The sequence below is a fragment of the Muntiacus reevesi genome, chromosome 2, assembly GCF_963930625.1.
Source record: "Muntiacus reevesi chromosome 2, mMunRee1.1, whole genome shotgun sequence".
Taxonomy (NCBI): Eukaryota; Metazoa; Chordata; class Mammalia; order Artiodactyla; family Cervidae; genus Muntiacus; species Muntiacus reevesi.
The window spans coordinates 213,950,294-213,976,651 of NC_089250.1; the positions used below are offsets into that span (position 1 = coordinate 213,950,294).

The 26,358-nt window shown below is 51.4% G+C and overlaps 1 protein-coding gene across 1 annotated transcript in view; it reads right to left on the reverse strand.

Annotated features, from left to right (window-relative positions):
* Positions 1-24,725, reverse strand: part of ZAN (zonadhesin) — a 38,693-nt gene extending 13,968 nt beyond the window's left edge. The window contains 26 exon segments of the mRNA XM_065919316.1: positions 361-472; positions 703-883; positions 1,110-1,357; positions 5,561-5,702; positions 6,986-7,188; positions 8,256-8,425; positions 8,544-8,651; positions 9,009-9,152; positions 9,983-10,128; positions 10,329-10,453; positions 10,937-11,053; positions 11,214-11,355; positions 13,738-13,922; positions 14,625-15,790; positions 16,627-16,748; positions 17,055-17,326; positions 17,864-18,010; positions 18,101-18,179; positions 18,584-18,675; positions 18,999-19,163; positions 21,030-21,182; positions 22,197-22,284; positions 22,449-22,720; positions 22,899-23,045; positions 23,360-23,419; positions 24,680-24,725. Of these exon segments, the coding sequence (XP_065775388.1) occupies positions 361-472; positions 703-883; positions 1,110-1,357; positions 5,561-5,702; positions 6,986-7,188; positions 8,256-8,425; positions 8,544-8,651; positions 9,009-9,152; positions 9,983-10,128; positions 10,329-10,453; positions 10,937-11,053; positions 11,214-11,355; positions 13,738-13,922; positions 14,625-15,790; positions 16,627-16,748; positions 17,055-17,326; positions 17,864-18,010; positions 18,101-18,179; positions 18,584-18,675; positions 18,999-19,163; positions 21,030-21,182; positions 22,197-22,284; positions 22,449-22,720; positions 22,899-23,045; positions 23,360-23,419; positions 24,680-24,725 (4,832 nt within the window).
* Positions 24,726-26,358: the final 1,633 nt, after the last annotated feature.

Below are 26,358 nucleotides of genomic sequence, written 5' to 3' on the forward strand. Positions count from 1 at the left end.
TTAGGATCAGAGGACACTTCCCAAAAGCCATGGAGAAAAGCCATGTCTTCCCAGAAGACATGGAGAGGGAAGCGGGGAGGGGAACCAGCGTGGGAGAGAACAGAGTGAGGGCCTTGAGTGGTAAGGTCAGCAGATGCAGCAGGAAGGAGAAAGGTTAGATCTCAGGGTGGACTTCCCCAGAGACAGGTCAGGAAGCCTGGGAGAAATCAGCAGGCAGGAGTATGGGAGGTCAGAACAACCTTCCATCAATTCCAGGAGAGATTGGGGACACCACCAGGCTGCCTGCCAAGGCTTCCCCACCTGCCCTGACCCAGCTCCCTGCCCCGGTCCAGCTCCCCGTTCTCCCCATTCCTGGCTCACCCAGATTCAGATAACTCATTTAGCTTCCAGGAGGCCCCCAGGCGCACGGAGTTGACAGCAGGTCTCTTATCAGGCTGCAGATTATCGTCCAGGCTGTTGTTGTTGTAGTTCCCTGGGGGACCGAGCCATCAGAGAGGCCGCAGGCTCGGTCCCAGGACCAAGAAGCCACCCTCTCTCCAAGAGAAGCCTTTTCTCTTCCTTCATCTTCGGCTTCCCTTCATGCCCACTCTCACACACAACGCCCTCAACCAAACACCTGTTCCCGTGTGGATGAGCAAGACCCCTGAGAGACTCGGGTTGCCCGTGGCCCCGGCTCCGCCTGCATGTGCCCAGGGAACTCACCACACATCCCACAGAGCCGGCCGGCATAGGTGGAGGGAGCGGTCACTTCCACCAAGTGGTACCCGTCGTAGCGAACTTGAAGCCCGAAGTCCGTGTAGAGGAGGATAAAGGAGCCACTGGACCTCACGGTCATCCGGCCGCGTGCAAACCACAGGGGCAGAGCCACCTGGCGACCGTCCAGCTGCAGAGGTAGGGAGGATGAGGTCGGGAAAGGCTCCGGGGACAGGATAACAACGGGGCAGAGACCAGGGGGCAGGTGGGGGTCGGGAGCCGGGGGATGGTGGGTGTGTCTCAGAAACTGGGGTTTCGGTGTCTGCTGGAGAGCTGTAACTACAGGCAATGGGGAAGGGAAGAGAGACGCCACGTGGGCTGGGGGTGGGGACAGGGAGGCAGGCGCAAGCACGCACCATGACCTTGCGGCCTTTGAGCATCCAGACTCTGATGCCGAAGGCCTGCACTTGGACGGCTTTGACGTAGGAGGCCTCCAAGTTTCCACCGCGGAACTCGTTGGTGGCGCTCACAAAGAAGTAATTCTCCAGGGACTTCAACAAGCAAGGCCGGGTGAGGATGTAGGTGCAGGTGCCCATGAAGTGGTGCAGGGCTCCATCGAATGTCAGGTAGTGGGGGTCCCCCCAGACAGTGCAGGTGGCCGACCCTGGGCATGAGGAGACGGCGTTCAGAGATGCACTCACCTTGATCTGCCATCTGGGTGAGTCCATGTGGTGATTTTTTTTTTTTTTTTTAATATTATTTTATTAGTTGGAGGCCAATCACTTCATAACATTTCAGTGGGTTTTGTCATACATTGACATGAATCAGCCATATAGTTACACGTATTCCCCATCTCGATCCCCCCTCCCACCTCCCTCTCTACCCGACTCCTCAGGGTCCTCCCAGTGCACCAGGCCCGAGCACTTGACTCATGCATCCCACCTGGGCTGGTGGTCTGTTTCACCATAGGTAATATACATGCTGTTCTTTCAAAACATCCCACCCTCACGTTCTCCCCCAGAGTTCAAAAGTCTGTTCTGTACTTCTGTGTCTCTTTTTCTGTTTTGCATATAGGGTTATCGTTACCATCTTTCTAAATTCCATATATATGTGTTAGTATGCTGTAATGTTCTTTATCTTTATGGCTTACTTCACTCTGTATAATGGGCTCCAGTTTCATCCATCTCATTAGAACTGATTCAAATGAATTCTTTTTAACGGCTGAGTAATATTCCATGGTGTATATGTACCACAGCTTCCTTATCCATTCATCTGCTGATGGGCATCTAGGTTGCTTCCATGTCCTGGCTATTATAAACAGTGCTGCGATGAACATTGGGGTGCACGTGTCTCTTTCAGATCTGGATTCCTCAGTGTGTATGCCCAGAAGTGGTATTGCTGGGTCATATGGCAGTTCTATTTCCAGTTTTTTAAGAAATCTCCACACTGTTTTCCATAGTGGCTGTACTAGTTTGCATTCCCACCAACAGTGTAAGAGGGTTCCCTTTTCTCCACACCCTCTCCAGCATTTATTGCTTGTAGACTTTTGGATAGCAGCCATCCTGACTGGCGTGTAATGGTACCTCATTGTGGTTTTGATTTGCATTTCTCTGATGATGAGTGATGTTGAGCATCTTTTCATGTGTTTGTTAGCCATCTCTATGTCTTCTTTGGAGAAATGTCTGTTTAGTTCTTTGGCCCATTTTTTGATTGGGTCATTTATTTTTCTGGAATTGAGCTTCAGGAGTTGCTTGTATATTTTTGAGATTAATCCTTTGTCTGTTTCCTCATTTGTTATTATTTTCTCCCAATCTGAGGGCTGTCTTTTCACCTTATTTATAGTTTCCTTTGTTGTGCAAAAGCTTTCAATTTTCATTAGGTCCCATTTGTTTATTTTTGCTTTTATTTCCAATATTCTGGGAGGTGGGTCATAGAAGATCTTGCTGTGATTTATGTCAGAGAGTGTTTTGCCTATGTTCTCCTCTAGGAGTTTTATAGTTTCTGGTCTTACATTTAGATCTTTAATCCATTTTGAGTTTATTTTTGTGTATGGTGTTAGGAAGTGTTCTAGTTTCATTCTTTTACAAGTGGTTGACCAGTTTTCCCAGCACCACTTGTTAAAGAGATTGTCTTTTTTCCATTGTATATCCTGCCTCCTTTGTCAAAGATAAGCTGTCCATAGGTTCGTGGATTTATCTCTGGGCTTTCTATTCTGTTCCATTGATCTATATTTCTGTCTTTGTGCCAGTACCATACTGTCTTGATGACTGTGGCTTTGTAGTAGAGTCTGAAGTCAGGCAGGTTGATTCCTCCAGTTCCATTCTTCTTTCTCAAGATTACTTTGGCTAGTCGAGGTTTTTTGTATTTCCATACAAATTGTGAAATTATTTGTTCTAGTTCTGTGAAAAATACCGTTGGTAGTTTGATAGGGATTGCATTCAATCTATAGATTGCTTTGGGTAGAATAGCCATTTTCACAATATTGATTCTTCCAATCCATGAACACGGTATGTTTCTCCAACTGTTTGTGTCCTCTTTGATTTCTTTCATCAGTGTTTTATAGTTTTCTATGTATAGGTCTTTTGTTTCTTTAGGTAGATATACTCCTAAGTATTTTATTCTTTTTCTTGCAGTGGTGAATGGTATTGTTTCCTTAATTTCTCTTTCTGTTTTTTCATTGTTAGTGTATAGGAATGCAAGGGATTTCTGTGTGTTAATTTTATATCCTGCAACTTTACTATATTCATTAATTAGCTCTAGTAATTTTCTGGTAGAGTCTTTAGGGTTTTCTATGTAGAGGATCATGTCATCTGCAAACAGCGAGAGTTTCACTTCTTCTTTTCCTATCTGGATTCCTTTTATGTCTTTTTCTGCTCTGATTGCTGTGGCCAAAACTTCCAACACTATGTCGAATAGTAGTGGTGAGAGTGGGCATCCTTGTCTTGTTCCTGATTTCAGAGGAAATGCTTTCAATTTTTCACCATTGAGGGTGATGCTTGCTGTGGGTTTGTCATATATAGCTTTTATTATGTTGAGGTATGTTCCTTCTATTCCTGCTTTCTGGAGAGTTTTAATCATAAATGAGTGTTGAATTTTGTCAAAGGCTTTCTCTGCATCTATTGAGATAATCATATGGTTTTTATCTTTCAATTTGTTAATGTGGTGTATTATGTTGATTGATTTGCGGATATTAAAGAATCCTTGCATTCCTGGGATAAAGCCCACTTGGTCATGGTGTATGATTTTTTTAATATGTTGTTGGATTCTGTTTGCTAGAATTTTGTTAAGGATTTTTGCATCTATGTTCATCAGTGATATTGGCCTGTAGTTTTCTTTTTTTGTGGCATCTTTGTCTGGTTTTGGAATTAGGGTGATGGTGGTCTCATAGAATGAGTTTGGAAGTTTACCTTCTTCTGCAATTTTCTGGAAGAGTTTGAGTAAGATAGGTGTTAGCTCTTCTCTAAATTTTTGGTAGAATTCAGCTGTGAAGCCATCTGGTCCTGGGCTTTGGTTTGCTGGAAGATTTCTGATTACAGTTTCGATTTCCTTGCTTGTGATGGCTCTGTTAAGATCTTCTATTTCTTCCTGGTTCAGTTTTGGAAAGTTATACTTTTCTAAGAATTTGTCCATTTCATCCAAGTTGTCCATTTTATTGGCATAGACCTGCTGGTAGTAGTCTCTTATGATCCTTTGTATTTCAGTGTTGTCTGTTGTGATCTCACCCTTTTCATTTCTTATTGTGTTAATTTGGTTCTTCTCTCTTTGTTTCTTAATGAGTCTTGCTAATGGTTTGTCAATTTTGTTTATTTTTTCAAAAAACCAGCTTTTAGCTTTGTTGATTTTTGCTATGGTCTCTTTAGTTTCTTTTGCATTTATTTCTGCCCTAATTTTTAAGATTTCTTTCCTTCTGCTAACCCTGGGGTTCTTCATTTCTTCCTTCTCTAATTGCTTTAGGTGTAGAGTTAGGTTATTTATTTGGCTTTTTCCTTGTTTCTTGATGTGCGCCTGTAATGCTATGAACCTTCCCCTTAGCACTGCTTTTACAGTGTCCCATAGGTTTTGAGTTGTTGTGTTTTCATTTTCATTTATTTCTATACATACTTTGATTTCTTTTTTGATTTCTTCTATGATTTGTTGGTTATTCAGAAGCGTGTTATTTAGCCTCCATATGTTGGAATTTTTAACAATTTTTTTCCTGTAATTGAGATCTAATCTTACTGCACTGTGGTCAGAAAAGATGACTGGAATGATTTCAATTTTTCTGAATTTTCCCAGACCAGATTTATGGCCCAGGATGTGATCTATTCTGGAGAAGGTTCCGTGTGCACTCGAGAAAAAGGTGAAGTTGATTGTTTTGGGGTGAAATGTCCTATAGATATCAATTAGGTCTAGCTGGTCCATTGTATCATTTAAGGTTTGTGTTTCCTTGTTGATTTTCTGTTTAGTTGATCTATCCATAGTTGTGAGTGGGGTATTAAAGTCTCCCACTATTATTGTGTTACTATTAATTTCCTCTTTCATACTCGTTAGTGTTTGCCGTACATATTGCAGTGCTCCTATGTTGGGTGCATATATATTTATAATTGTTATATCTTCTTCTTGGATTGATCCTTTGATCATTATGTAGTGTCCTTCTTTGTCTCTTTTCACATCCTTTATTTGAAAGTCTATTTTATCTGATTGGGGTGGTTGGTGAGGCGTGGAGAGGTCAAGGTCAGGGACTGCTGCAGCCTCCCTGTCTGGGTTCTTAAAGGCATTGTTTTGGCTCTGGGCAATCACCTCCCAGCCCCTGTTTATACCCCAGCTCTCTGCTTTAGGACAGGACCATGCCTCCGCTCAAGGTCACTTGGGCAGCCCCCAGGCTCACCTTGAGGGTGGCAGCCATAGGTATCACCCTGCCGACCACACATCTCCTGGGCCTGGCACTGCCATGGCACGCAGCGAGTTCTGTTGGTGCCCTCACAGATGCAGAGCCGTCTGCAGCCTGGCTTGAACCACCGCTCCCCTATCTGGAAGGAAAAGAAGTTGTCCCCTCGTCGGGAGTTCCCCGATGGTCCAGTGGTTAAGAATCTGCCTCTCAATGCAGGAGAGAGATGCAGGTTCGATCCCAATTCAGGGAACAGAGATCCCACATGTGACAAAGCAATGGAGCCTGTGTGTAGCAACCACAAAGCCTGCAGACACTGGAGTACGGGTCCCACTAGAGAGTCAGTTTGCCACCATGATAGACAAGATTTTTAAAAGAGGAAGTCATCTTAGCACTGCTATTCAGATCACTGCCTGCTCATTGGGAAGCATTCGTGTCATCCCAAAACTCCAGGCTTAGTTGCAAAACTCTGGCATTCGCTCGTTCATTCAGTCACTCCATTATTTCTCTGTCCACTATTTCAACATATAGTTATCATCTGCCTTGTGCCAGGCGTCAGGAATTCAGTAATGAACCAGATGGATGATGCCCCTGCCCTAACAGAACTCACAATCCAGAGGGGACAGTCAACACATAAACAGATCCCATGCTCCAGCCCGTTATGCACCCAGAGATGACCATCAGGGCACCCAGGTGTTTCCTGCCATTGGCACGTGCTGCAAGAGTTTAGGGATGCTTATCAGGGTGCCATCAGGAGGGCTTCAAGGAGGAGGCAGCATTTCAACAGGACCTCAAAGGAGGAGAAGGTGGCTAACCTGGGTGGTGCCTGGGAGGCCGAGCAGGGGAAAAGGGGCTGCAAAGAAGGTGAAATTGAAAGACTAAAATGCGGATAAGGAGTGTTCTGGGGGCCAGCCTGGAACGCGGCACTGAGTAGGGGAGAGCCCCGTGGATATCAGGTGGTAGAAGGCTTGGATGGACCTCATCCTCAGGCCTTGCAAAGAAGGAAGAGAGAAGTTTCATGGACAGGGCCAGCCTCAAGCACTGCCTCTGAGAAGACAGTTCAGATGGGGTCCAGGTAGCGACTGAGAAAGAGACCCTCCGTAGGAGAGAGAGTGTGGGTGAGACACAGGCACTCCTGGGCCTTCAGAGGATGAGAAACAAGGGAAGTAACTCAGGGATGTGATGGGCAGGGGAGACGGGAGGGAGAGAACTGGGGGTCCCAGGTTCTGCTGGGGACTGGGCTGACTCTGGTGAAAAGTACTGGAATTGAAGAAAGAAAAGGGGAATTAGACCTAAGCCCTCCTCCTACCCCTCCGCCCACCCCCAGTCTCCTGTCTCCTGCCCACGAGCTGGGCAGAGACTTCAGAACCCGCACAAGTGCCTTCTGGCTGCAGCACTGAGAAAGGCCCAGCCCCGGCGGTTCACCTTGAAGTAGCCGGCCGTGGGGTCGAGGCAGCCACACTCGGACTGGGGGACGCACTGGAGCCCGCTGAGGACGAAGCCCTGGTTGCACTCGCAGCCCTCCACGCAGCGGTTCTGGCAGGCCATGCCCGAGAACGTGGAATGGCAGGTATCAGGGCACAGCTTGGCACACAGGGTGTATCTGCTGTTGGGTGGGCAGGCCAGCGCTGGTGGAGGGGAGCACAGGTGAGGCAGGGTGGGGAGAAGACGAAAGAGGTAGTTCCCAGCCTAGAGCTCAGAAGGCCCATGGCCAGAGGCTTCAGCCCGATCTCCAGAAGAGAGGAACTGGGAGAAACCACCAAGGAACTCAGCCTCCACCCCCTGGGCCAGGAGGGGCCCCTGCAGGGAGGTGCCAAGAGGCAGGACCACGGGAGCAGACCCTCAGCAGACCAGGAGCCTCAGCAGCTCCGCCGTGTAGGCAGGCCCCAGGGGAGCAGTCACAACCCATGTGGCCCCACCAAGGCATTCAAGCAGGCCCCCCAGGGAGCTGGGCCAGACTGGGGGCTGTGGGGCACCCTCCCACCCACCAGTCTGCATTTTACGTGTATACTGCTCCACCTGGGGAGCATTCACACACACGTGCATTGCTCTCACACCCATATCCTCAGGTCATTGGGAGGGCTTTCTTTCTCTCTCTCTTAAAAAAAAATTTTTTTCCCAAAGAACTTTAATTAAGACTTTAACAGAAATAAAAAAGGTCAGAGTATACTCTGGGCCCAGATCAGATGTAACAAAACCAAGCTGTACCCAGGGTGGAAATGTTGTTGTTGAGTCATTAAGTCGTGTCTGTCTGACTCTTTGTGACCCCATGGACTGTAGCTCACCAGACTCGTCTGTCCATGGGAATCTCCAGGCAAGAATACTGGAGTGGGTTGCCATTCCCTTCTCCAGGGGATCTTCCAGACCCAGGGATCAAACCCGGGTCTCCTGCATTGCAGGTGGACTCTTTACCGTCTGAGTCACCAGGGAAGTCCTAAAGTGAAAATACTGCCTGGAAAATCCACAGCTGGGAGGAAATCCCAGGAAGCCTTCCTGAGTGTGCAGGTGACCGTGTGATTTTCTCAGGGGAGGTTTCCGACTCTGCGGATTTCCTGGTCCTTGTGTAGGGGTGAAGGGGTTCCACCAGGTGCTGTCCCCCCCCCCCAACCCCCCGGCCTGTGCCACCACTCTCAGAAGCCCCCAGCCCTCTGACGTGTGCGTGAAGAAAGGGGCCCCGCATCTTCGCACGACTCACGGCAGAACTGGGGTCCCCTCCAGGGCTTCACCGCATAGCCGGCCTCCTGGCAGGTCTCAGTCAAGGCCGACATGTGGGCACACAGTATCTGCTGCAGCCCCTGAAAGTTGCACATGTCAAGCATGCAGTTGTCGTAGAAGGAAGAGACCTTGAGGTGAGGCAGGCAGGCCCTAGGGAGAGAGGCCAGGTCAGAAGGGATGAGAGGACCGAACCTCGTTCCTCCCACTTTGATGCGCCCGGGCACGGCCCCTCCTGCTCCCCCCCCCCCCCCCCCCCCCCGCTACGTACTGAAAGGCTCCGTAATCGACCGCGAGCCGTCCGCAGTACTCCGGCCCCGACAGTGTGTTCTTCAGATCAGTATTGCAAGATGGGAGAGACGCTTGATTCTCCTGGCACCTGGAAGAGACTCACCCCCACAAGCCTTAAAGACAGAGGCTCGCCTCCATCCCCGCCCTGCCCGGGCAGTCTCCCCGCTCTCGACGCCCCCTAGTGGACAACATCTGAACGTCAAGAGGTGGGAAAACGGGGCCCGCAAGCAGGAGGCGGGGCTGCTCAGAATCGCCTGGGGACCACTGAAGGTGAGGGTGGGGTGAACGTGGTGGCAGTGAACTTTGCAAGGAACCAGATCCAGGAGAGAGACAGACGTAGGGGCATACAGAGAGGGCAGAACAGGAGCGATGCCGGTAAGGGTTCTTGGTTCCTCGAAGGGGCAAAGGAGCAGGAAAGCGGAGTCGGGGGCGGGGAGGTCCTCACGCCTGGTCCTCATCCTCCGAGGTCTGCCAGCTGGTACCCAGCTCCTTCTCATCTTGTGCTGGTCTGCCATCCGGCTTCTGATTGTCGTTGCTACTGTCGCCGTCATAGTTGCCACAGAAACCGCAGAGTTTGCTGGAGTAGGTGCTGCGGGCCGGGGAAGGAAGGGTGTTAGTGGAGAGTAAGGGTCTCCATCATCTGAGGGACCACAGAGGGACGTGGTGAGGGGGAAGCCATGGGCACCAGGCGGGCTGCGGACCAAGAGGTGCAGACAGGGAACCAGAGCCCCACGCCAGGCACCAGGCCTCAAGCTCTCGCCCTTCAGCCGTCTTCACGTCTCCACTCCTCCCAGGCTTCTGCTCACACCCCATCTTCCAGTCATGGCACACTTCTTGCTGACCCTAAGACATTCCACTTTTGGAATGTCTTTCAATTACTTGCAATCCCTTGCAATTACTATTCCCTATTTCTTCTTTTTACTGGAAAAAAAAAATTTTTTTTTTAAATTTTTCGCCTGTACCAAGCAGCATGCAGGATCTCAGTCCCCCAACCAGGGATCGAACCTGTGCCCCTTGCATTGGAAGTGCAAAGTCTTAACAACTGGACCACCAGGGAAGCCTCCACTATTCCTGTCAAGTCTTTCTTTCCCTTGTTTGGACATCTGGGGAATCTACTCATCCGTGAAGACTGCAGTCAAGAGACCACTGTTCTGAAGGCTCCCATGGCTCATTAGCAACTCCTTCTAGAACATTCCCGAAGCCTTGTGTATATATCCTGCTATTATCCCACGGCCCTGAAAGCATTTCCTCCCCCTCTGCAACCAAAGGGAGGCCTGCGGGTCGAGCTAGGTGTTCCCTACCCACAACTGAGAATGAACGCCTGGGAAGGGCAGGGGAAGGGGGGTGGGAGAGTCCCCGAGAGGGAGGGAGAGGCAGAGCGGCAGGAGTGGCAGCTGCCTCCCTGGGTCGCCCCCTCACCTGGGCACACGCACATACAGCTGCTGGTCACCGTCCCACCTCACCCGCAGACCGAACGCCGTCTGCAGCTGCACGAACCGCCCGCTTGGAGTCAAGAAGACGCCTTCAGAAGGTATGGCTGGGAGGGTGACTCGCTGACCCCCAACCTGGAAGGCGGGGGGGGGGGGGGTGGGGGCGAGGCAGGAGACGAGAGAGATCTGGGGGTCAAGGAGGACCCCCCCAGCTGACTCCCACAACCCCACGCCACGCTCGTGACCTCTTTGGCTCTACACGGAACGCTCTGGAGGAGCTGGGCAGATGAGGCCACGGCGGCAGCCGCAGAGGGCTGAGTGAAGGACGGCCTTACCAGCGTGTGTCTGCCCTTGAGCAGGGTGATGGTGGTTTCCGACAGGGTCACGGAGACCTTGCTCAGGCAAGATGCACCCTCCTGTCCTCGCTCCTCGTTCTTCACTGTCACCCTGAAGAAGGGCTCTGGGCCGGCAGAGGAGGGATCAGGGGAGAACGCCAGGCGGCTTGCTCATTCCAGAAACATTTCTGAGCGCCCACGGGGGAGGGGCGCCCCCACCCGACTCTGTGGGGAAAAAGCCAGAGGGGAGGCAGGACCCCAGCGGGAGTGGGGGCGTCCTCCGGGACAGCCTGGGACTGCGTTCCCCGGGAAGCCGGCCTATCCCGGCCAGCGGGGGTGTCTGCTGCTGGGCGTGCCCTCAGTCCAAGCAGGCCAAGGAAGCAACTGGCGCCGAGAGGGGTCTTAACCTGAGTTCGCCCCGTGGTCTGGTCCTGCGTGCCGGTGGGCGTCTCACCCCCCACTCTCCAGTCGGTCCGCTCCCATCTTGCCCCGCCATCAGCTCTGGCCCCGCCCCGCCGGCCCATGCGCTCCCAGGCCCAGCTCTCCTGACCTCGGGCTCCACGACCAGGCCATGGGGATGGGGAGGGGAGGCACCCCCAGGGTCCTACCTGTCGAGTTGCCACAGGGTTGGGCCAAGACATAGGTGCACTTGCCCATGAAGTTAAAGTACCTCCCATCGAAGGTGAAGTAATGAGGGTCTCCATAGACGAAGCAGGTGGCAGTGCCTGCCGAGGGGACATGGGGGACGCGTGAAGCTGGGTTGCCAGGCCAGGCGCCATGGCCACCTCACCCACCTAGTGGTCCCAGCTCCCCTGGTCAAGGAAGGGATGGGGACCCCGGTGTCACACCCATGGGGACAGGCGGGGAGAGCGTGAGGGGTCTCACCGTAGGGGTGGCATCCGTACTGGCCACGCTTCAGTTGACATACTGTGTGTGTCCCGCACGTGTAGGGCTGGCACTCTATCTGACTGCCAGGCTGGCAGCGGCAATGTTCTGTGCAGTTGGGGCTGAACCACTCCGTCCCTGACTGAGAGCGGGGGGGGCTGGGGTTACAAGGGTACCACTCCCTCATGTATCATCCCGTGGTCTCATCCCCTCCACCTGCAGACCTTACCTTGTTCAGACTCCTGCTCGCCCCAGGCCCTTTGCACATGCCATGTTGGAGCCTGTCCCCCTTCCCGCCATCTAAACCATTCCCATACAACCAGCAGAGTTCAGCTCAAGGGTGGTTACCTTCTCAGGAAGCCCTTCCAGACCACCCCAACTAGCTGTGGGTACTTCTCCTTCCCAGGACTTAACACAACCACACTTTTATATTAATTTTTGTGATTATTTGATTAGCTCCCCCACAAGGGACTGTGTCCATCTTTACTCGCTATCTTAGCTCCAACACATAGCACAGTGCCTGACAAAGAGTTCTCATTTAATGAATATTAAGTCTCCTTAAGTCTCCCCCAGAATGTGGACCTGCCCTATTCATGGTGACCCCAATGCCAAGAGGGTTAAAGGTACCATTTATGTTTATTGCATTTATAAGTGAACATAAATCCATATGTGTTTCCTGGGGCAGAGGGAAGAGATGCCTGGTGCTGATGGTTCTGACATCACCAGATGGTTCTATCCCAGCTACAGCTGAAGCTTATCCCAACACTGACACAGGGACACCCGGGAGACAGGTTAAGAGGGCTGGAGGAGGAAGTAAAGCCTCAAGGAGACGAGCAGGAACTCTGATGCTCCATGGGAAGAACCCCAGAGCTGAGAAGATGTACTATTCAATAATAGCTGACTGCACTTTTATTTAATAGGTTGACTATGTTCATCATAAATTGCTAACAATAATAATTAACATTTAAGTAACTGGTCTGTGTTGGGACCTAATTTCATCTTCACAGCAACCATATGAGGTAAAAAATCTCATTGTGCACGTTTTATAGATATGGAAACAGATTTGAAGAGGTCAAGAGAGAACCTTGCCTAGGGTCACTCAGTAAACAAGTGCCGGAGCCAGACTGCAACTCAGATCAGCCTGACTCTCAGCGGCTCTGTCTAATGTAATGGCCAAAAAAAAAAAAAAAAAAAAAAAAAAAAAAAATATATATATATATATATATATATAATGGCCAATAGCCCACATCTGGTCACTGAGCTCTTCAAATGTAGCGGGTACAGATTGACATCGGCTCTAAGTGTGAAATACACATTGTATTTTGAAGACTTCATTGGATTAAAAAAAAAAGGTACATAAACAATCTCATTAATAAATATTAATTACCTGTTGAAATAGGTAGATGACTGGAGTTAATTTAACCTGTTTCCTTGTACCTTTTTTCTTTTTCAAGATTTTTTTTTGATCTGGACCATTTTTAAAGTCTTTACTGAATTTGTTATAATACTCCTTTTTTACGTTTTGCTTTGTTTTTTTTGGCCCCAAGGCTTGTGGGATCTTAGCTTCCTGACCAGGGATTGAACCCACATCCCCCTGCATTGGAAGGTGAAGTCTTAACCACTGGATCACCAGGGAAGTCCCATCCTTTTTTTTAAGGTGGCTATTAGGACACATAAATGCCATATGAGGCTTGTATCTGTCCCTTCTGGACAGCATTGGCCAGCAGGCTCCAGAAACTCTGGGGGCGCCTGGGAGCAATCAATTAGGAGAGACAAGACTAGTATCACCTCTCCTTTGACCGATCCTATCAGAATCTGCAAATTCCTTGTTTGTTTGTTTTGTTTTGGCTACATCTCTAGTTCCCCAATGAGGGATTGAACCCAGGACCCTGGCAGTGAAAGTGCCGAGTTCTAACCACTAGACAACCAGAGAATTCCCTGCAAGTTCCTTTGGAAGAAGGTTCTGGAATGCTTCATTCTGCCCTGAAAATGCCTGAATGTACTCAGTGTCCGGGGCTCTCTGTATACACAGGGACCCCTGACTTTCCTCAGGATGGAGATAAGGGCCCTGCAATAGCTGGCTGGTCTAGGGTCTAGTGCATCATGGCTGCCTGTACAGGATGGAGAAATACAAAAATTTCAAAGCTTCCAGGAGCACCGAGGACAGGGCCTCAGGACGACAGGATCTTTCGCACAGCCTAGAGCCAGGCTGGGCCAAAGTGACTGCTTAACAAATATTTATTGTGTGAACAGAGTGACCATCAAAAACCACATGCCGCCAGACTTCCCTGGCGGTCCAGTGGTTAAGACTCTGCGCCTCCACTGCAAGGGTTGAGGGTTCAATCCCTGGCTGGGGAACTATGAATGAAAGACTCCAGCACCAGGTCATCACTGCCCGAGAACTGACCCCTTGAGAATGTCCCGTGGATCCAAATTTATGCCAAACTGGAGAGCAGGCAGCGCCAGACCCCAGGGGTTCGGCTCACAGTCTCCCTCTGGGGAAGTGGACAGCCCCAGGTCTCACCTGGTAGTAATTTTCATTGTAGAAGCAATTGCAGGAAGAGGCATTGATGCAGCGGGAGTCGTTGAACAGAAAGCCTGAATTGCAGACACAGCCAGGCTTGCAAAGGAGACCACAGGTGGGCTTGGGGCTCTGGCAGGACGCTGGGCAGGCACAGCGTTCGTAGTGGGCATTCGGGGGGCACATGGCTGAGGGGAAACCAGCCTCCATTAAACCCCCAGCTTTTCTCCTGTCTCCCCTCTACCCGGCAACCCCCCACCCCGTCACCATTCTTCTCAAGGAAGTAGGGCCATGTTACTCAGCCATTCAAAGCAACGAAGTCCTGACACAGACCACAGCCTGGATAAACCACAACCTTGACAACAACACATGCTGAGAAAAAAAGAAGCCAGTCACAGAAAACCACCTATAACATCATTCCTGTGTATGAATTGTCCAGAACAGGCAAATCCATAGAGACAGAAAGCAGGTTTGTGGTGGTCAAGGGCTGAGGGGTTGGGGGACAGAGAACACCCACTGATGAATATGGGCTTTCTTTTCAAGGTGATGCAAAATGTCTTGAAATGGAAAAGGGAGGGGGGTTGCACAATTTTGTGAACACACTAAAACCACCAAATCAGACACTTTGAAAGGATGAATCTGACAGCAGTGAATTATATCTCAGTAAAAGAAGAAGCACTAGTAAGTCTACTGGTTGGTTCGCAACAACCCCACCTCACCCATCCCCCACCGTCCTTCTCAAGGTTGTCCTCATCTTTCTTTCTAAAGTCACCATGATTGGTTCCTCTTCCCTCTGAGACTGCACTTTTCTACAGCATGCGTTTCCCCAGCCCTCTCTCCTCACCACTGTCTCTGACTTCCAGCTCTTTGTCCGAGGCTCCACCACATACCAGGAGTAGGTCTCGGGGTTGTAGTGGTGGCCGGGGTCACAGGGGTCATGGAGGTACTTGGCATCGTGAAGACTGTCGGCTGAGTGGGTACAAGAGCTGGGCTGGGCTGGGGTGTCATGGGAGTTGTGGGCCTTTCAGTGGGGACAGCGGGTTTTCCTGTGGGGATGGTGGTCTTTTGGGTGGGAATGGTGGTCTTTTTGGTGGGGACAGTGGTTTTTTCTGTGGGAATGGTGGTATTTTTGGTGGGAATGGTGGTCTTTTTGGTAGGGACAGTGGTTTTTTCTGTGGGAATGGTGGTCTTTTTAGTGGGGACAGTGGTTTTTTCTGTGGGAAAGGTGGTCTTTTCAGTGGGGACAGTGGTTTTCTCTGTGGAGATGGTTGTTTTTTCAGTGGGAATGGTGGTCTTTTTGGTGAGAATGGTGGTCTTTTCAGTGGGGACAGTGGTTTTTTCTATGGAGATGGTTGTTTTTTCTGTGGGAATGGCGGTCTTTTCAGTGGGAATGGTGGTCTTTTTGGTGGGGACAGTGTTTTTTTCTGTGGGAAAGGTGGTCTTTTCAGTGGGGACAGTGGTTTTCTCTGTGGGAATGGTGGTCTTTTCAGTGGGGACAGTGGTTTTCTCTGTGGGAATGGTGGTCTTTTCCGTGGGGACCATGGTTTTTTCTGTGGAGATGGTTGTTTTTTCTGTGGGAATGGTGGTCTTTTCTGTGGGGACCATGGTTTTTTCTGTGGGGATGGTTGTTTTTTCAGTGGGGATGGTGGTCTTTTCAGCGGGGATTGTGGGTTTTTCTGTAGGGACAGGGGGCCATTCACTAGGGAAAAAGAGCCATTCAGGTAGGAAGGTGGGTTCTTCAGTGAGGATGGTGGGTTTTTCTGTGGGAATGGTGGTCTTCTTAGTGGGAGTGGTGGTCTTTCCGGTGGGGACAATGGGCTTTTCTGTGGGGATGGTGGGCCCTTCCGGAGGGACAAAGGGCCATTCGGGAAGGAAGGTGGGTTCTTCAGGGAGGATGGTGGGCTTTTCTGTGGGAACTATAGGTCTTTCTGTGGGAACAGTGAGCTTTTCTGTGGGAACCACAGGCTTTTCTGTGGGGACAGGAGGCGTTTCACTGGGGACAGTTGGTTTTTCTGCGGCGGTCACAGGTTTTTCTGTGGGGACAGGGGATATTTCACTGGAGGTGGTGGATGTTTCTTCAGGGGTCACAGGTTTTTCTGTGTGGACAGGGGATATTTCACTAGAGGTGGGTGTTTCTTCAGGGGTCACAGGTTTTTCTGTGTGAGCATGGGTTTCAGAAGGGCCAGTAGGGGGACCTAGAGGTTTGGGAAGGAGTGCTGTAGATGCAGATCCTGCAAAGAAAAGAAATTCCTGGAGTTTAGTCAAAATCACACCACCCCCATCTTGACCCCCATCTAATTGGAGTGGGTAACTTTTGTCACACCTCTTCTAATCCCAACCCAATCTCCACTCACTCAACACTCAACAAAAACTGCCCCTAATATATGTCCGCTCTTGCGCTGGGTTCGGGAAACGAAATAAATGGGATGTTTTTTGTGGGGCTTTGTGGGGCCTCGGGCACAAAAGTGTTTGTCGCTCAGTTGTGTCCGACTCTTTGCGACCCCGTGGACTGTAGCTCACCAGGCTCTTCTGTCCAAGGAATTCTTCAGGCAAGAATACTGGAGTGGGTAGCCTATCCCTTCTCCAGGGGATCTTCCTGACTCAGGGATCAAACCTGGGTCTCCTGCATTGCAGGTGGATTCTTAACCAACTGAGCCATCAGGACACATAAGAGGACTTGCATTTTAACATATTATTGAAAGGGTAGTGGCGGGAGCGGGGGCGGTGTTGGTGTTTGCAGAAATGAACGCCTGTGGCCAGCAATTTGTTATGTAAGTGCATTGAAACGCCTCCGGTCAGTAATGTTCGGGTGACAAAGGATGCATTCATAAGTCTCTGATCAGTGAGTTGTGAGCAGCGTGTGCAGAGAAGCAAGTGCTGCTCATCCCAGACCGTGGCCCCCTTTCCGGGACCTGGGGTCCTGTCTTACCTCGACAGCTCCCCTGACTGATGAAGATGAAACCCAAAGCAACGACGAAGGCAGCGTGGGAGCCCCTCTCGACCTCAAACATCAGCTGAAGGTCCGAGGGAGAAAAAAACAAGAGAGAAATAGAAGTGAAGGCCTGGCAATGCGGTGACTCTGGGCAGAGAGTCTGTCTTCCACCAAGATGTCGCCTTATTCTGGCCTCAACAGTGCCATGTGGACCCTGGCCTTCCCAGGGGCCGGAGAGCCTGATGGGGAACACAGAGTGCCCTCTGCTCCGCCCTTCCTCCAGAGATCCATCCTCGCAGTCCTGGTTGTGCTCCTGGACCCCAGCCATTCATCCCCCTCACCAGCCCCATGGCGGCGCTCACACAGTGACTCTCTCGCCGTTCCTCACCTGCATAGGCTGTTGATGTCCCGAAGGGATGGTCATGGACTCGTTCAGCCAGTCAGGGCCCTGAGACCCAACTTGTTCCCAGAGAGAACTTGGGGGGCTGCCCGCAGGGCTCCCCAGCTGAAGCCTGAGCTTTGTGCCCTTTCCGTGGCCATCCATGTGGTAGGTGAACGCCACACAGATGGCACCCGGGGCACAGAAGGGCCGGCTCACCAGTTTGTAAGACTGGCCTTCCTGGGAGAACTTGTCAGCCTCAAGGTAGACGAAGTGACTTTCTGGGCATAAGAAGGGAATGGGCAAGGTGAGAAAGCCCCAGAGGACAAGGCCTGTGCTTTCCTGAGCGCCGCCTTGCCTTCCAAGTGGGGATGAGATGCAAACACCCAAACTCCCCGCATTGCAGTGGGCTTTTTTGTTTGTTGTTTGGTTTGGTTTCCTGCTCTTTGTAGACTTCTCACTGGAAGAAGGCAGGATCAGAAAGAAAGAGAAAACCAAACCAGCAACCCAGACTCCTGTACTGGCTGCATCAGTAAATGTCTTGACTGAAAACGACAGTGGATTTTGAGGCCTTGGGCTCAATGAGAAATGCAGTGCCTGGATTTTTTTAGGGGGTTTTCAAGTGAACCCAGAACATAATAATCCTCAACTCATTCTACCTCTGTTGCTTCCAGAGCTCTGGCCCCATTACCGCTTTCCAGTAAACACCCCCTGGTTGATCCTCACCACCTACATCTTGTGTCAATCACATCAGCCCGCCCACTAGCCGTGAGAAGATTCAGGAACGCGTTGCCTTGAGGGCTTCTCCATCTCCTCACCTCCACTGAGGGAGATTCCGAAGGGACCTGTACCATGGATGAGCGTATTTGCACTTCCCTGGGTCCAGTGTCCGCCATCCTGTAATACCTGGACCCAGTCACAGAAGGGATGGTCCTTGTCTTCAAAGTCACACTGAGGAAAGCTCTCTGGGGAATCAGAATGGGAAGTGCGAGAAATCTGCGCCATGCTCTCTATTCCCCTCTCAACCCCCACCCTGTTCTCCGAGCCCCTCTCACCCCCACAGGGAGCAATGCTGATTGCATCCACGGCCACCGCTGGCTCTGGGATCTTTGCAAACACGCCCACGAGGGTGAACTGAAGGGAGAGGGAGAAGGGCTCAGGAGTGAGGAAACAACATAAACACTCTGCATGCTCAGTCGCTCAGTCGTGTCCGGCTCTTTGCAACCCCATAGGCTGTAGCCCGCCAGGCTCCTCTGTCCTCAGGGATTCCTCAGGCAAGAATACTGGAGTGAGTTGCCATGCTCTCCTCCAGGGGATCTTCCCAATCCAGGAATCGAACTGGGCTCTCCTGCACTGCAGGCAGATTCTTTACCAGCTGAGCTTCCAGGGAAGTCCTGCCTAAAAGCTCAGCCCCCTCCATCTGATTTTATTCTATGCAGGGACCCAGGCACCCGGCTTCTAGGGCCCACACTCTCAGTCCATGTCAATATCGAGCACGCCTCCCATAAAAGGAGACCTGACCCCTTGCTGCTCTATACCTGAATCTGTCCCTGGCCTGTGTAATTGACAGAGACAGGCTGCCAGTTGGGTCCAGGTTGTCCTGAGAAGATGGTGTGTTTCCGGATGCTGCCTACGATGGAAGGAACGAAAGAGAGCCATGAGATGAAGGGGGCTGGGAAATGAAGTCACACCAGTACTCAGAAGGATGAGTAGCCGAGGGAATACCTGGAGTAGGTTCTCAGCACATCCTTTTGTCTCACTCTCCTGGTTTTTTAAAATCTATTTTTCCAGAAGCCCATGCCCTCCCTGCTCCCAAATTCCACCCCACGGAATCATCTTGCCAGTATCCCAGATTTCCCCAGACCCTGGGGGATGCCCCCCATTTCCTCGTCAACCCAACCCTGGAAAAAGAACCTCAGGACAGTGTGAATCCTGTGACACTGGCATTCTCACCCAAGACAGATGCGTAGGCCATGAAGCCTGCACCGGGAGACCGGCCACGGAGGACGTAGTGAAAGGACAGACTCAGGCAGCCAGAGGACTGGATCAGGGGGCTCAGGAGGACAGATTTCTGACTCGCTTTTGCATTCTTGGGGTCCAGGAGCATGTAATAGCCATCTGGGGAGGAAAAGATCAGTAAAATGTGGAGTGACCCAGGGCTGGGGGCTGCAGAGGCAGGGAGCCTGGCCCTGGGGACCTTTAACAGCTGCCTAGGATGAGCCAGCACCGAGGTGAGCCCACACCCATCACATGAATGGCTGAGGCCTTGGATTCTTCCAGAAATGCTTGGCAGGTCGGGATGAGGACGCAGGAAAGGCGGCATCTTGTCAGAAGCAGCAGTCAGAGACCTGTCCTCTGGATTCTGATGTTTGAGGTCCCCTCAGAGTCACTTCCTCTTCCTGTTCTTGAGCCACTGGACATGAGTGACTCACAGAGTGGAGAGATGCGGCTATGATGCTGACTGCGGGGACGTCCGCGCCCAGCCGCCCACCCCCACCAGCCCACCAGCTCAGGCAGCCGGTCAGCCTGGACCTCACTCCGTGATGCAGCTGGTAGATAGCCTGGAAGCTGGGCTGAGAGGGGGAAGCCACGGAGGGATGTGGATTAAGGAGGCATGTGTCACGACACCCAAGGACTTCTACCTGGAGAGCACGCTTGGCCCAGGGAGCCCCCGAGAAAGGTGGGCTTTGTAGAGGAGAGAAGAAGGCTGAAATGGAGAGAATGGCAGGAAGCGGGCCTGAGAAAAGAAAGGAGCCAACAGGCAGGGAGGAGGGAAGGGGTAAAAGGGTGAAAGAAAGCAACAAGTGTTGATACTGGGATGTCTGAGAAGCGGAAAAGAAGATGCAGGAGAAGAAGGGAAGAATGATGAGAAGATGTAAGGAAGCAAGATGGGAAAAGGAAGAGAGGAAAAACATAAGGGAACCCCCGATAACATTTGCTGAAACTGCTGGGCATGAGGTATAGTGCTAAATGCTGAGGGAGATGTAGAGATGGGCTGGCCCTGCTCTCCAGGGTCTTAGTATGAAGGTGAGGTGGGGTTTTCTCCAAGTCTTTCTAGAAGGCAAACCTCAGGCAGCAGAAAAGATCAGTGGAGGGGATCAGAGGGAAGGATGGAGAAGAATGGACTCTGCCCTTGCCCTGTCCCTTCAGTGGATTCTAGTACAAAAACAACCTGGTGATTCTTTTAAACGTAAGTCAGAGCAGGCCACTCCCCTGCTCCTGCAATGGCCGCTGCATCCATGTAGAATAAAAGCCACAGTTAGTCCTGACAACGGCCTTCAAAGCTCCAAGTGGTCTGAACCGCCCAGGACCCATCTGGGCTCATCTTCTCCATCCTAGGCATGTGGCTACCTGCTGTGCTTCAACACCCACCCCTCAATCCACTGCCCCCTCAGGGTCTTTGCAAGACTGGCCCCTTTGCTTAGAATGTTCTTCCCCTCAATAATTTCATGCCCCTCTCCCTCACCTCCTAAAAGTTTATGCTCAAACGTGACCTCTATGAGACCTCCTCTGACTTCCCTATTTAAAATTCCCAGCCTACCCTGCTCCCAATCCCCTTACTTTGTACAATTTTTTTCCCCCTGATAGCACTGGTCAACTTATAACTGTATAATTTACTTCTTCATTGTTTCAGGAACTGTCTCCCCATCTCCTCCCACACCTATCTGGTCTGGGATAGTACCTGGCACATCGTAGGTGCTCAATAAATGTTTGTTGGATGAATGAAGGAAGGGTGACGGGGAAAAGAGGTGAGGAGAGGGTGGTGTTGGGTCTGCCGGGTAGAGCTTTGGGGGTGGCAATGGCGGGGGGAGCTGGCTGGGCACTTACAGTCTGCTTTCTGCCTTGTAACTTAAGCTGATGGAGGTTGGAGGTAACTCCATCCCACGGGAGTTACTGTAGGGTGGTCAGAGAAGCATCGTAAATGCCCGCAAAAGTCTCTAGAGGCTCAGAAAGTCAGAAGACAGAAGCGTGGCCATTACTCACCCCCAGGGCTAGAGAAGTCTCCCTCGGGCCCCACGTCCTGCACCCCCGTCGGCCCCTTCTTCTGGACCCACTTGGCCCCAGAGGGCGTCGAGATCCAGCTCCAGCCACAGAGATCTTTCAGAGTGTCAAAGTTGCACGTCTGCATCATGCAGACTGAGAGGAGAAAAAGGAGGAAGGAGACGGCTCAGAAAAGTATGCCTCAGACGAAACATCACGAATCAGCTACACTCCATGTGTGTGTATGTATGCTAGGTCTCCTTAGTCATATTCGACTCTTTGAGACCCTGTGGACTGTAGCCCACCAGGCTCCTCTGTCCATGGGATTCTCCAGGCAAGAATCCTGGAGTGGGTTGCCATGCCCTCCTCCAAGGGATCTTCCTGACCCAGGGATCAAACCCGCACCTCTGGAGTCTCCTGCTTTAGCAGGTAGGTTCTTTACCACTCGTGCCACCTGGGAAGTCCAATACTCCCATATAAAATAAAATAAAAAAAGAAAGATCGCCCCAGTCTGGAGTCAGACTCCCGAGTCCCAACCTGGGTCCTGATGTTACCACTGCCAGCTTGCCAGGCAGATTTGGTCCCCCTCCCCAGCGGCTGTGTTCCTGCCACAGGTTACGTAAGCCGTCCAAGTCTCAGTTTCCCCATCAATAAACTGGGAACAAGAGCACCGGCCTGTTGTAAGTTACATCACGGCAGGAGCATCTCGCACAGTGCCTGTGCTCATTAAGTGTTAGTTCCTTGCATGCACCTTCTGGTGCATTTATTCCCCTTCCTTTGAATTTATTCTCCTTGAATCTCAAACATCAGCTTAGAGGGCCAATTCTGAATGGATCTGGAGTATTAATTACAGCCAGGTCGACCAGACACCCATGTTTGTCAGAGACTGAGGGTTTCCTGGGATGTAGGACTTTTGGTGCTAACATAGGTACAGCCCTGGGCAAACCAGAAAGGCCAGTCACTTTAGGACAGGTGTCGCCCGTTATGTGTTCCAGGAGAACCTGTCTTCAGACGTGGCAACTTCAGGAATCAGGTGTGGGGTGTGGAGGCAGATGGAAGCAAGTCGCCCTAAGTCTAGGAGAAGCCAAGGTCACGGTCCCTGAGCGAGTCGTACCACCTGGCTGCCTACATAAAGGGTGAGGAGAGAGAGGAGGCAGGATGTGGGCTCACCCCGATTGCAGGAGCCCCGGCGGATGGAGATAGCGTCCAGAGCGATGTCCAGATAAGTCGTGCTGCCCCACGTGCCTTCAAATATCAGCTGCGGGAGGGAGGAGGGGGCCACCCGCCCCATGAGCCCCTTTGCCTCAGGCTCCCACTGTCCTGCCTGAACTCAGAAGCCCCCCAGCCCCTGTGCCCCCTCCTGGACCCCCCGCCCAACACCCAGATTCCCACGGGGACCTCAGACTCTGCCTGCAGCCTCACCCGGCTGGGCAGGACGAGGCCCAGAGGCACCGTGACGGCGGTAGGGATCCAGGAGGGGCTTTGCGTGTTCACGTGTTTCCACAGCAGGTTGGGGTGCTTGCCCTTGGCATCTGAGGCCAGCCACAGCTTGAGTTGGGCGCCCCACGACAGCCCAAACATGTAGTAGACAAAGCGCACGCAGAGGGGGCCCTGCTCCCATATCGGGGGGCTTCGCAGGCGGGCCACCCCGCCCGGGTGGAAGGCGCTGGAGTCCATGTGCAGGTAGTAGCCCTCTGGGGGAGGCAGAGCCCTGAATGATGAAGCCTTGCCCACCCCCCCACCCAACCCCCCCCAAGGGCTGCCCCCCGGCCCTTTCCCAGAGCCCTAACACCCACTTCCTGCCGGCTCCCTGCACTCAGACCTGCCCATGTCCACCTTCTAGCTGCCTCCCTAAACCTTCAGCCTCCTCACCTCCACTGGGGTATCCCCCGGGGGGCCCAGTGCCGCTGGTGGGGGAGGGCTGGCTTTCTCGAGTCCAGTCTCCATCGTCTTTAGTCGCTTGGCTCCAATCACAGAGGGGTCTGGAGTCATCCTCAAAATCACAGTGGGTGAGAATGGCTGGGGAGAGGAGGGGGGAGCCTGCAGAGCCAGCCCCGGTGGTGTGTGCGGAGGGTGGGCAGGACGTCTAGGTCGGGGGTGGCAAGCCAAGGTCCCAGGCAGGCAGGCTCCTGCCTTGCTGTTGTTCATTTGAATGTGAACCTTTCGGACAGGGCTTGTTCTTTGCTCCTCCCCGGCTCCCTCCACCCTCCATCCTCTGAGGGTTGCCCTTCAAGTATTTATTACATGTTTATGTCAACGCAGGGCCGAGGTCACCTGAGGTGGCCACCCCTGGGAGAGACCGGAGTTCCGAGCAGTCCCGGGTTTCAACTCACAGTTTTCCCGCGAGCTGCGAGCGAGGGGCTTCCAGTCTGGAGGCTTCTCTTTCCTTGGTATTGATTTGGAAAGGTGGGGGGGAATGTAGTTCTCGTCATTACCAAGAACCGCTAAGCCTCCATGATTGTGAGCTTTCTGGAAGTTTGTTCCTTTCTTTTTATTCATATTGTATCAACGTGTATGCAGGGAACATACACTTACTTGAGGGTTTTCAAAAACGTCACGCACAGCCTTCTCACCTTGTCTTCTGTCCCCTAAAAAGCATCTCCCCTCCAAGCGCCTCATGTCCCCTCTGGCTCCCTCCACCTGCTGTGCCCGGGATGTCACGCGTGGTTCTCTTACATGAGAAGAACCAGCTTCTCTGTCTGGGAATTCTCACACACCACCTGGGAGTTTACATCTGAGGCATCTCTTTCTTTCAGGTCGAGGTTTTCCTGGGCTGTTGCCCAAGTTTTCCCCACGGAGTAGGGACCATGTGGGCCTGGTATTGCCAGATGGGTGGTGGGGACAGTCCTGCCCTGACTGAACACAGAGACCAGTGACACCTTACAGATTCCACAGAGATGCCAGTGGCCTTTCCCCGGTGTCGTGGGCCACATAGGACAGCTGTTTGTTTTAGTAGTTCAAGTCCTGTTTGTCCATATCCCTTCAAACATGGGACTTCCCTGGTGGTTTAGTGGTTAAGAATCTGCCTTGCAATGCAGGGGACTAGGGTTCGATCCCTGGTTGGGGAACTAGGATCCCACATGCCCTGGGGGGACCAGGCCTGCATGCGGCAACGACCGAGCCCACATGCCATAGTGACTGAGCCCGCACGATGCAGCGAAAATCCCGATTGCCGCAACTAAGACCCGACACAGCCACATCGATAAATGTTAAAAAAAATCCTCTCAAACAAGCTCCAGGACACCAAGCCATCCATCATTTGTTGCTGCTTCCTACTTGCTGTGTCTCTGTCCACTGGGTCTGCCCTGGGTTTTGTCCATTTTCTTAGAACCCAGCCTCTCTGTCCCCCCTTGCCGCCCCCAGACCTGTCTTCCGAGCTCTGCACCTCCTCCCTGTCCCCTGACACCTCACTTCTGTCCCGCTTCTGCTCAGCGGCTCACACCCCCAGGTCCAGGCTCAGCAGGCTGCAGGGCCCCGCCCGGAGCCTCCTAACACCCATCAGGGGGTCCCTCCTTCCTCCCCGGGGCCACACCGTTCATCACCAGCCCACTTGTCCCTTCCAGCTTTGCCCCTCACTCTCTTCCTCAAAGGCACCCCCAAAGCCCTCCTGAGCCCAGCTTACCGGGTGGGGGCAGGCATGTGGCCCTGGCCGCAGGCAGCCCCCAGCAGCAGCACCAGAGTCCAGACTGGAGGAGCCATGCAGGAACCTCAGAGGCGGCTCTCGGGGAGAGGAGGAAGGCAGAGTGAGGAGCCCAGGCCACCTTATCCCCCCCTGCCCCTCCTCGCTTGGCATCCTACTGAGGAAGCCATGAAAACTGCCCAGAGAACACAAGAACGCTCTGGGAAATGAAAACTACAAGAACTGAAACCTAAACCCCTACAGAAGAGTTAAACGTTGAAATCAAGAGAAATAAAATGAGAACAAGAGAGAGGGAAAGAAAGAGAGGAAGAAAAGCGAGAGAGAGACTCGGTCCAGGATGACTGACATTCAACAGGAGAGTCCAGAAAAGAAATAACAAAGAAAAAGAAATTACTTAAGAAAAAACACAGAAGATTCCCCAGAACTGACAAATGAGTCTCTTGATTAAAAGGGGTCCATTCTGACAAATGCAAAGAGACCCATAAAAGGTGTGTCATGAAATCTCAGACTGTCAGGGCTGAAGAGACGATCTCAAACACTTTCAGACAGAAAAAAGCAGGTCACCTACTAAAGATCAGGAATCAGCATGGCACCGGAATTTTCAATAGTAACCATGGATTCTGAGATCCAGTGGAACATTGTCTGCAGAATTCCAACCATTTCAAACCTAAAGTTCTACATAGCTGGCAACAGGGGCAAAGGCAACAGAAAGATGGAGCAAAGTGAGGACTGAAAATGCTTCTTGGCAAAGAATTGAAAAAGACAAGACATAGAGGAAGACCAACAAGGAGCCAGGTGACATTGGAAAAGAGGTTCTGCTTCCGTCATCATAAGGGAAATGCTGATCAAGACTACAATGTTCATGTTGGCAACAGTTCAAAGGATTGAAACATTGAGTGTTGGTCACGGGACAGGTAGACACACTCAAATACGTTGATGCTAAGAATATGTTGGTGAAAGCATCTTAGAAGGTAATTTGACAATGACTATTCAACTTTCAAATGTGTTTCTGTTGAATCCAGTTTACCTTTCTAGGAGTCTATCTGCAGAAATATGTGTGTATTTTCAGAAAGATGTACATGCCTTAAAGATGTTAATTGCAGCACCATTCACAACAGGAAGGAAAAATCAAGGTTACCTAAATGTTTGCTGGGCTTCCCAGGTGTTGCTAGTGGTAAAGAATCTGCGTGCCAGTGCAGGAGACCTAACAGATGCAAGAGATGTGGGTTCAATCCCTGGATCAGGAAGATCCCCTGGAGGAGGACATGGCAAACCCTGTCCAGTATTCTTGCCTGAAGAATCCCATGGACAGAGGAGTCTGGCAGGCTACAGTCCACAGGGTTGCAAAGAATCAGACATGAATGAAATGACTTAGCATGCACGCAAATGTTTTCCAGATGGATGGTTGGATTGTATTAAGAAATATTTATATGAAGGAATATTTTGTGGCTGCACAGCAAAGTGATTCAGTTATACATATATTCTTTTTCATAGTCTTTTCCATTATGGTTTATCACAGGATATTGAATATACCAGTGCTATATGGTAGGATCTTGTTGCTTATCCATCCTATAGATAATACCTTGCATCTGCTAACCCCAAACTCCCATTCCATTCCTCCCCCCCCCACCTCTCCTTTGGCAAACACAAATTTGTTCTCTATGTGAGTCTGTTTCATCTGTTTCTGTTTCA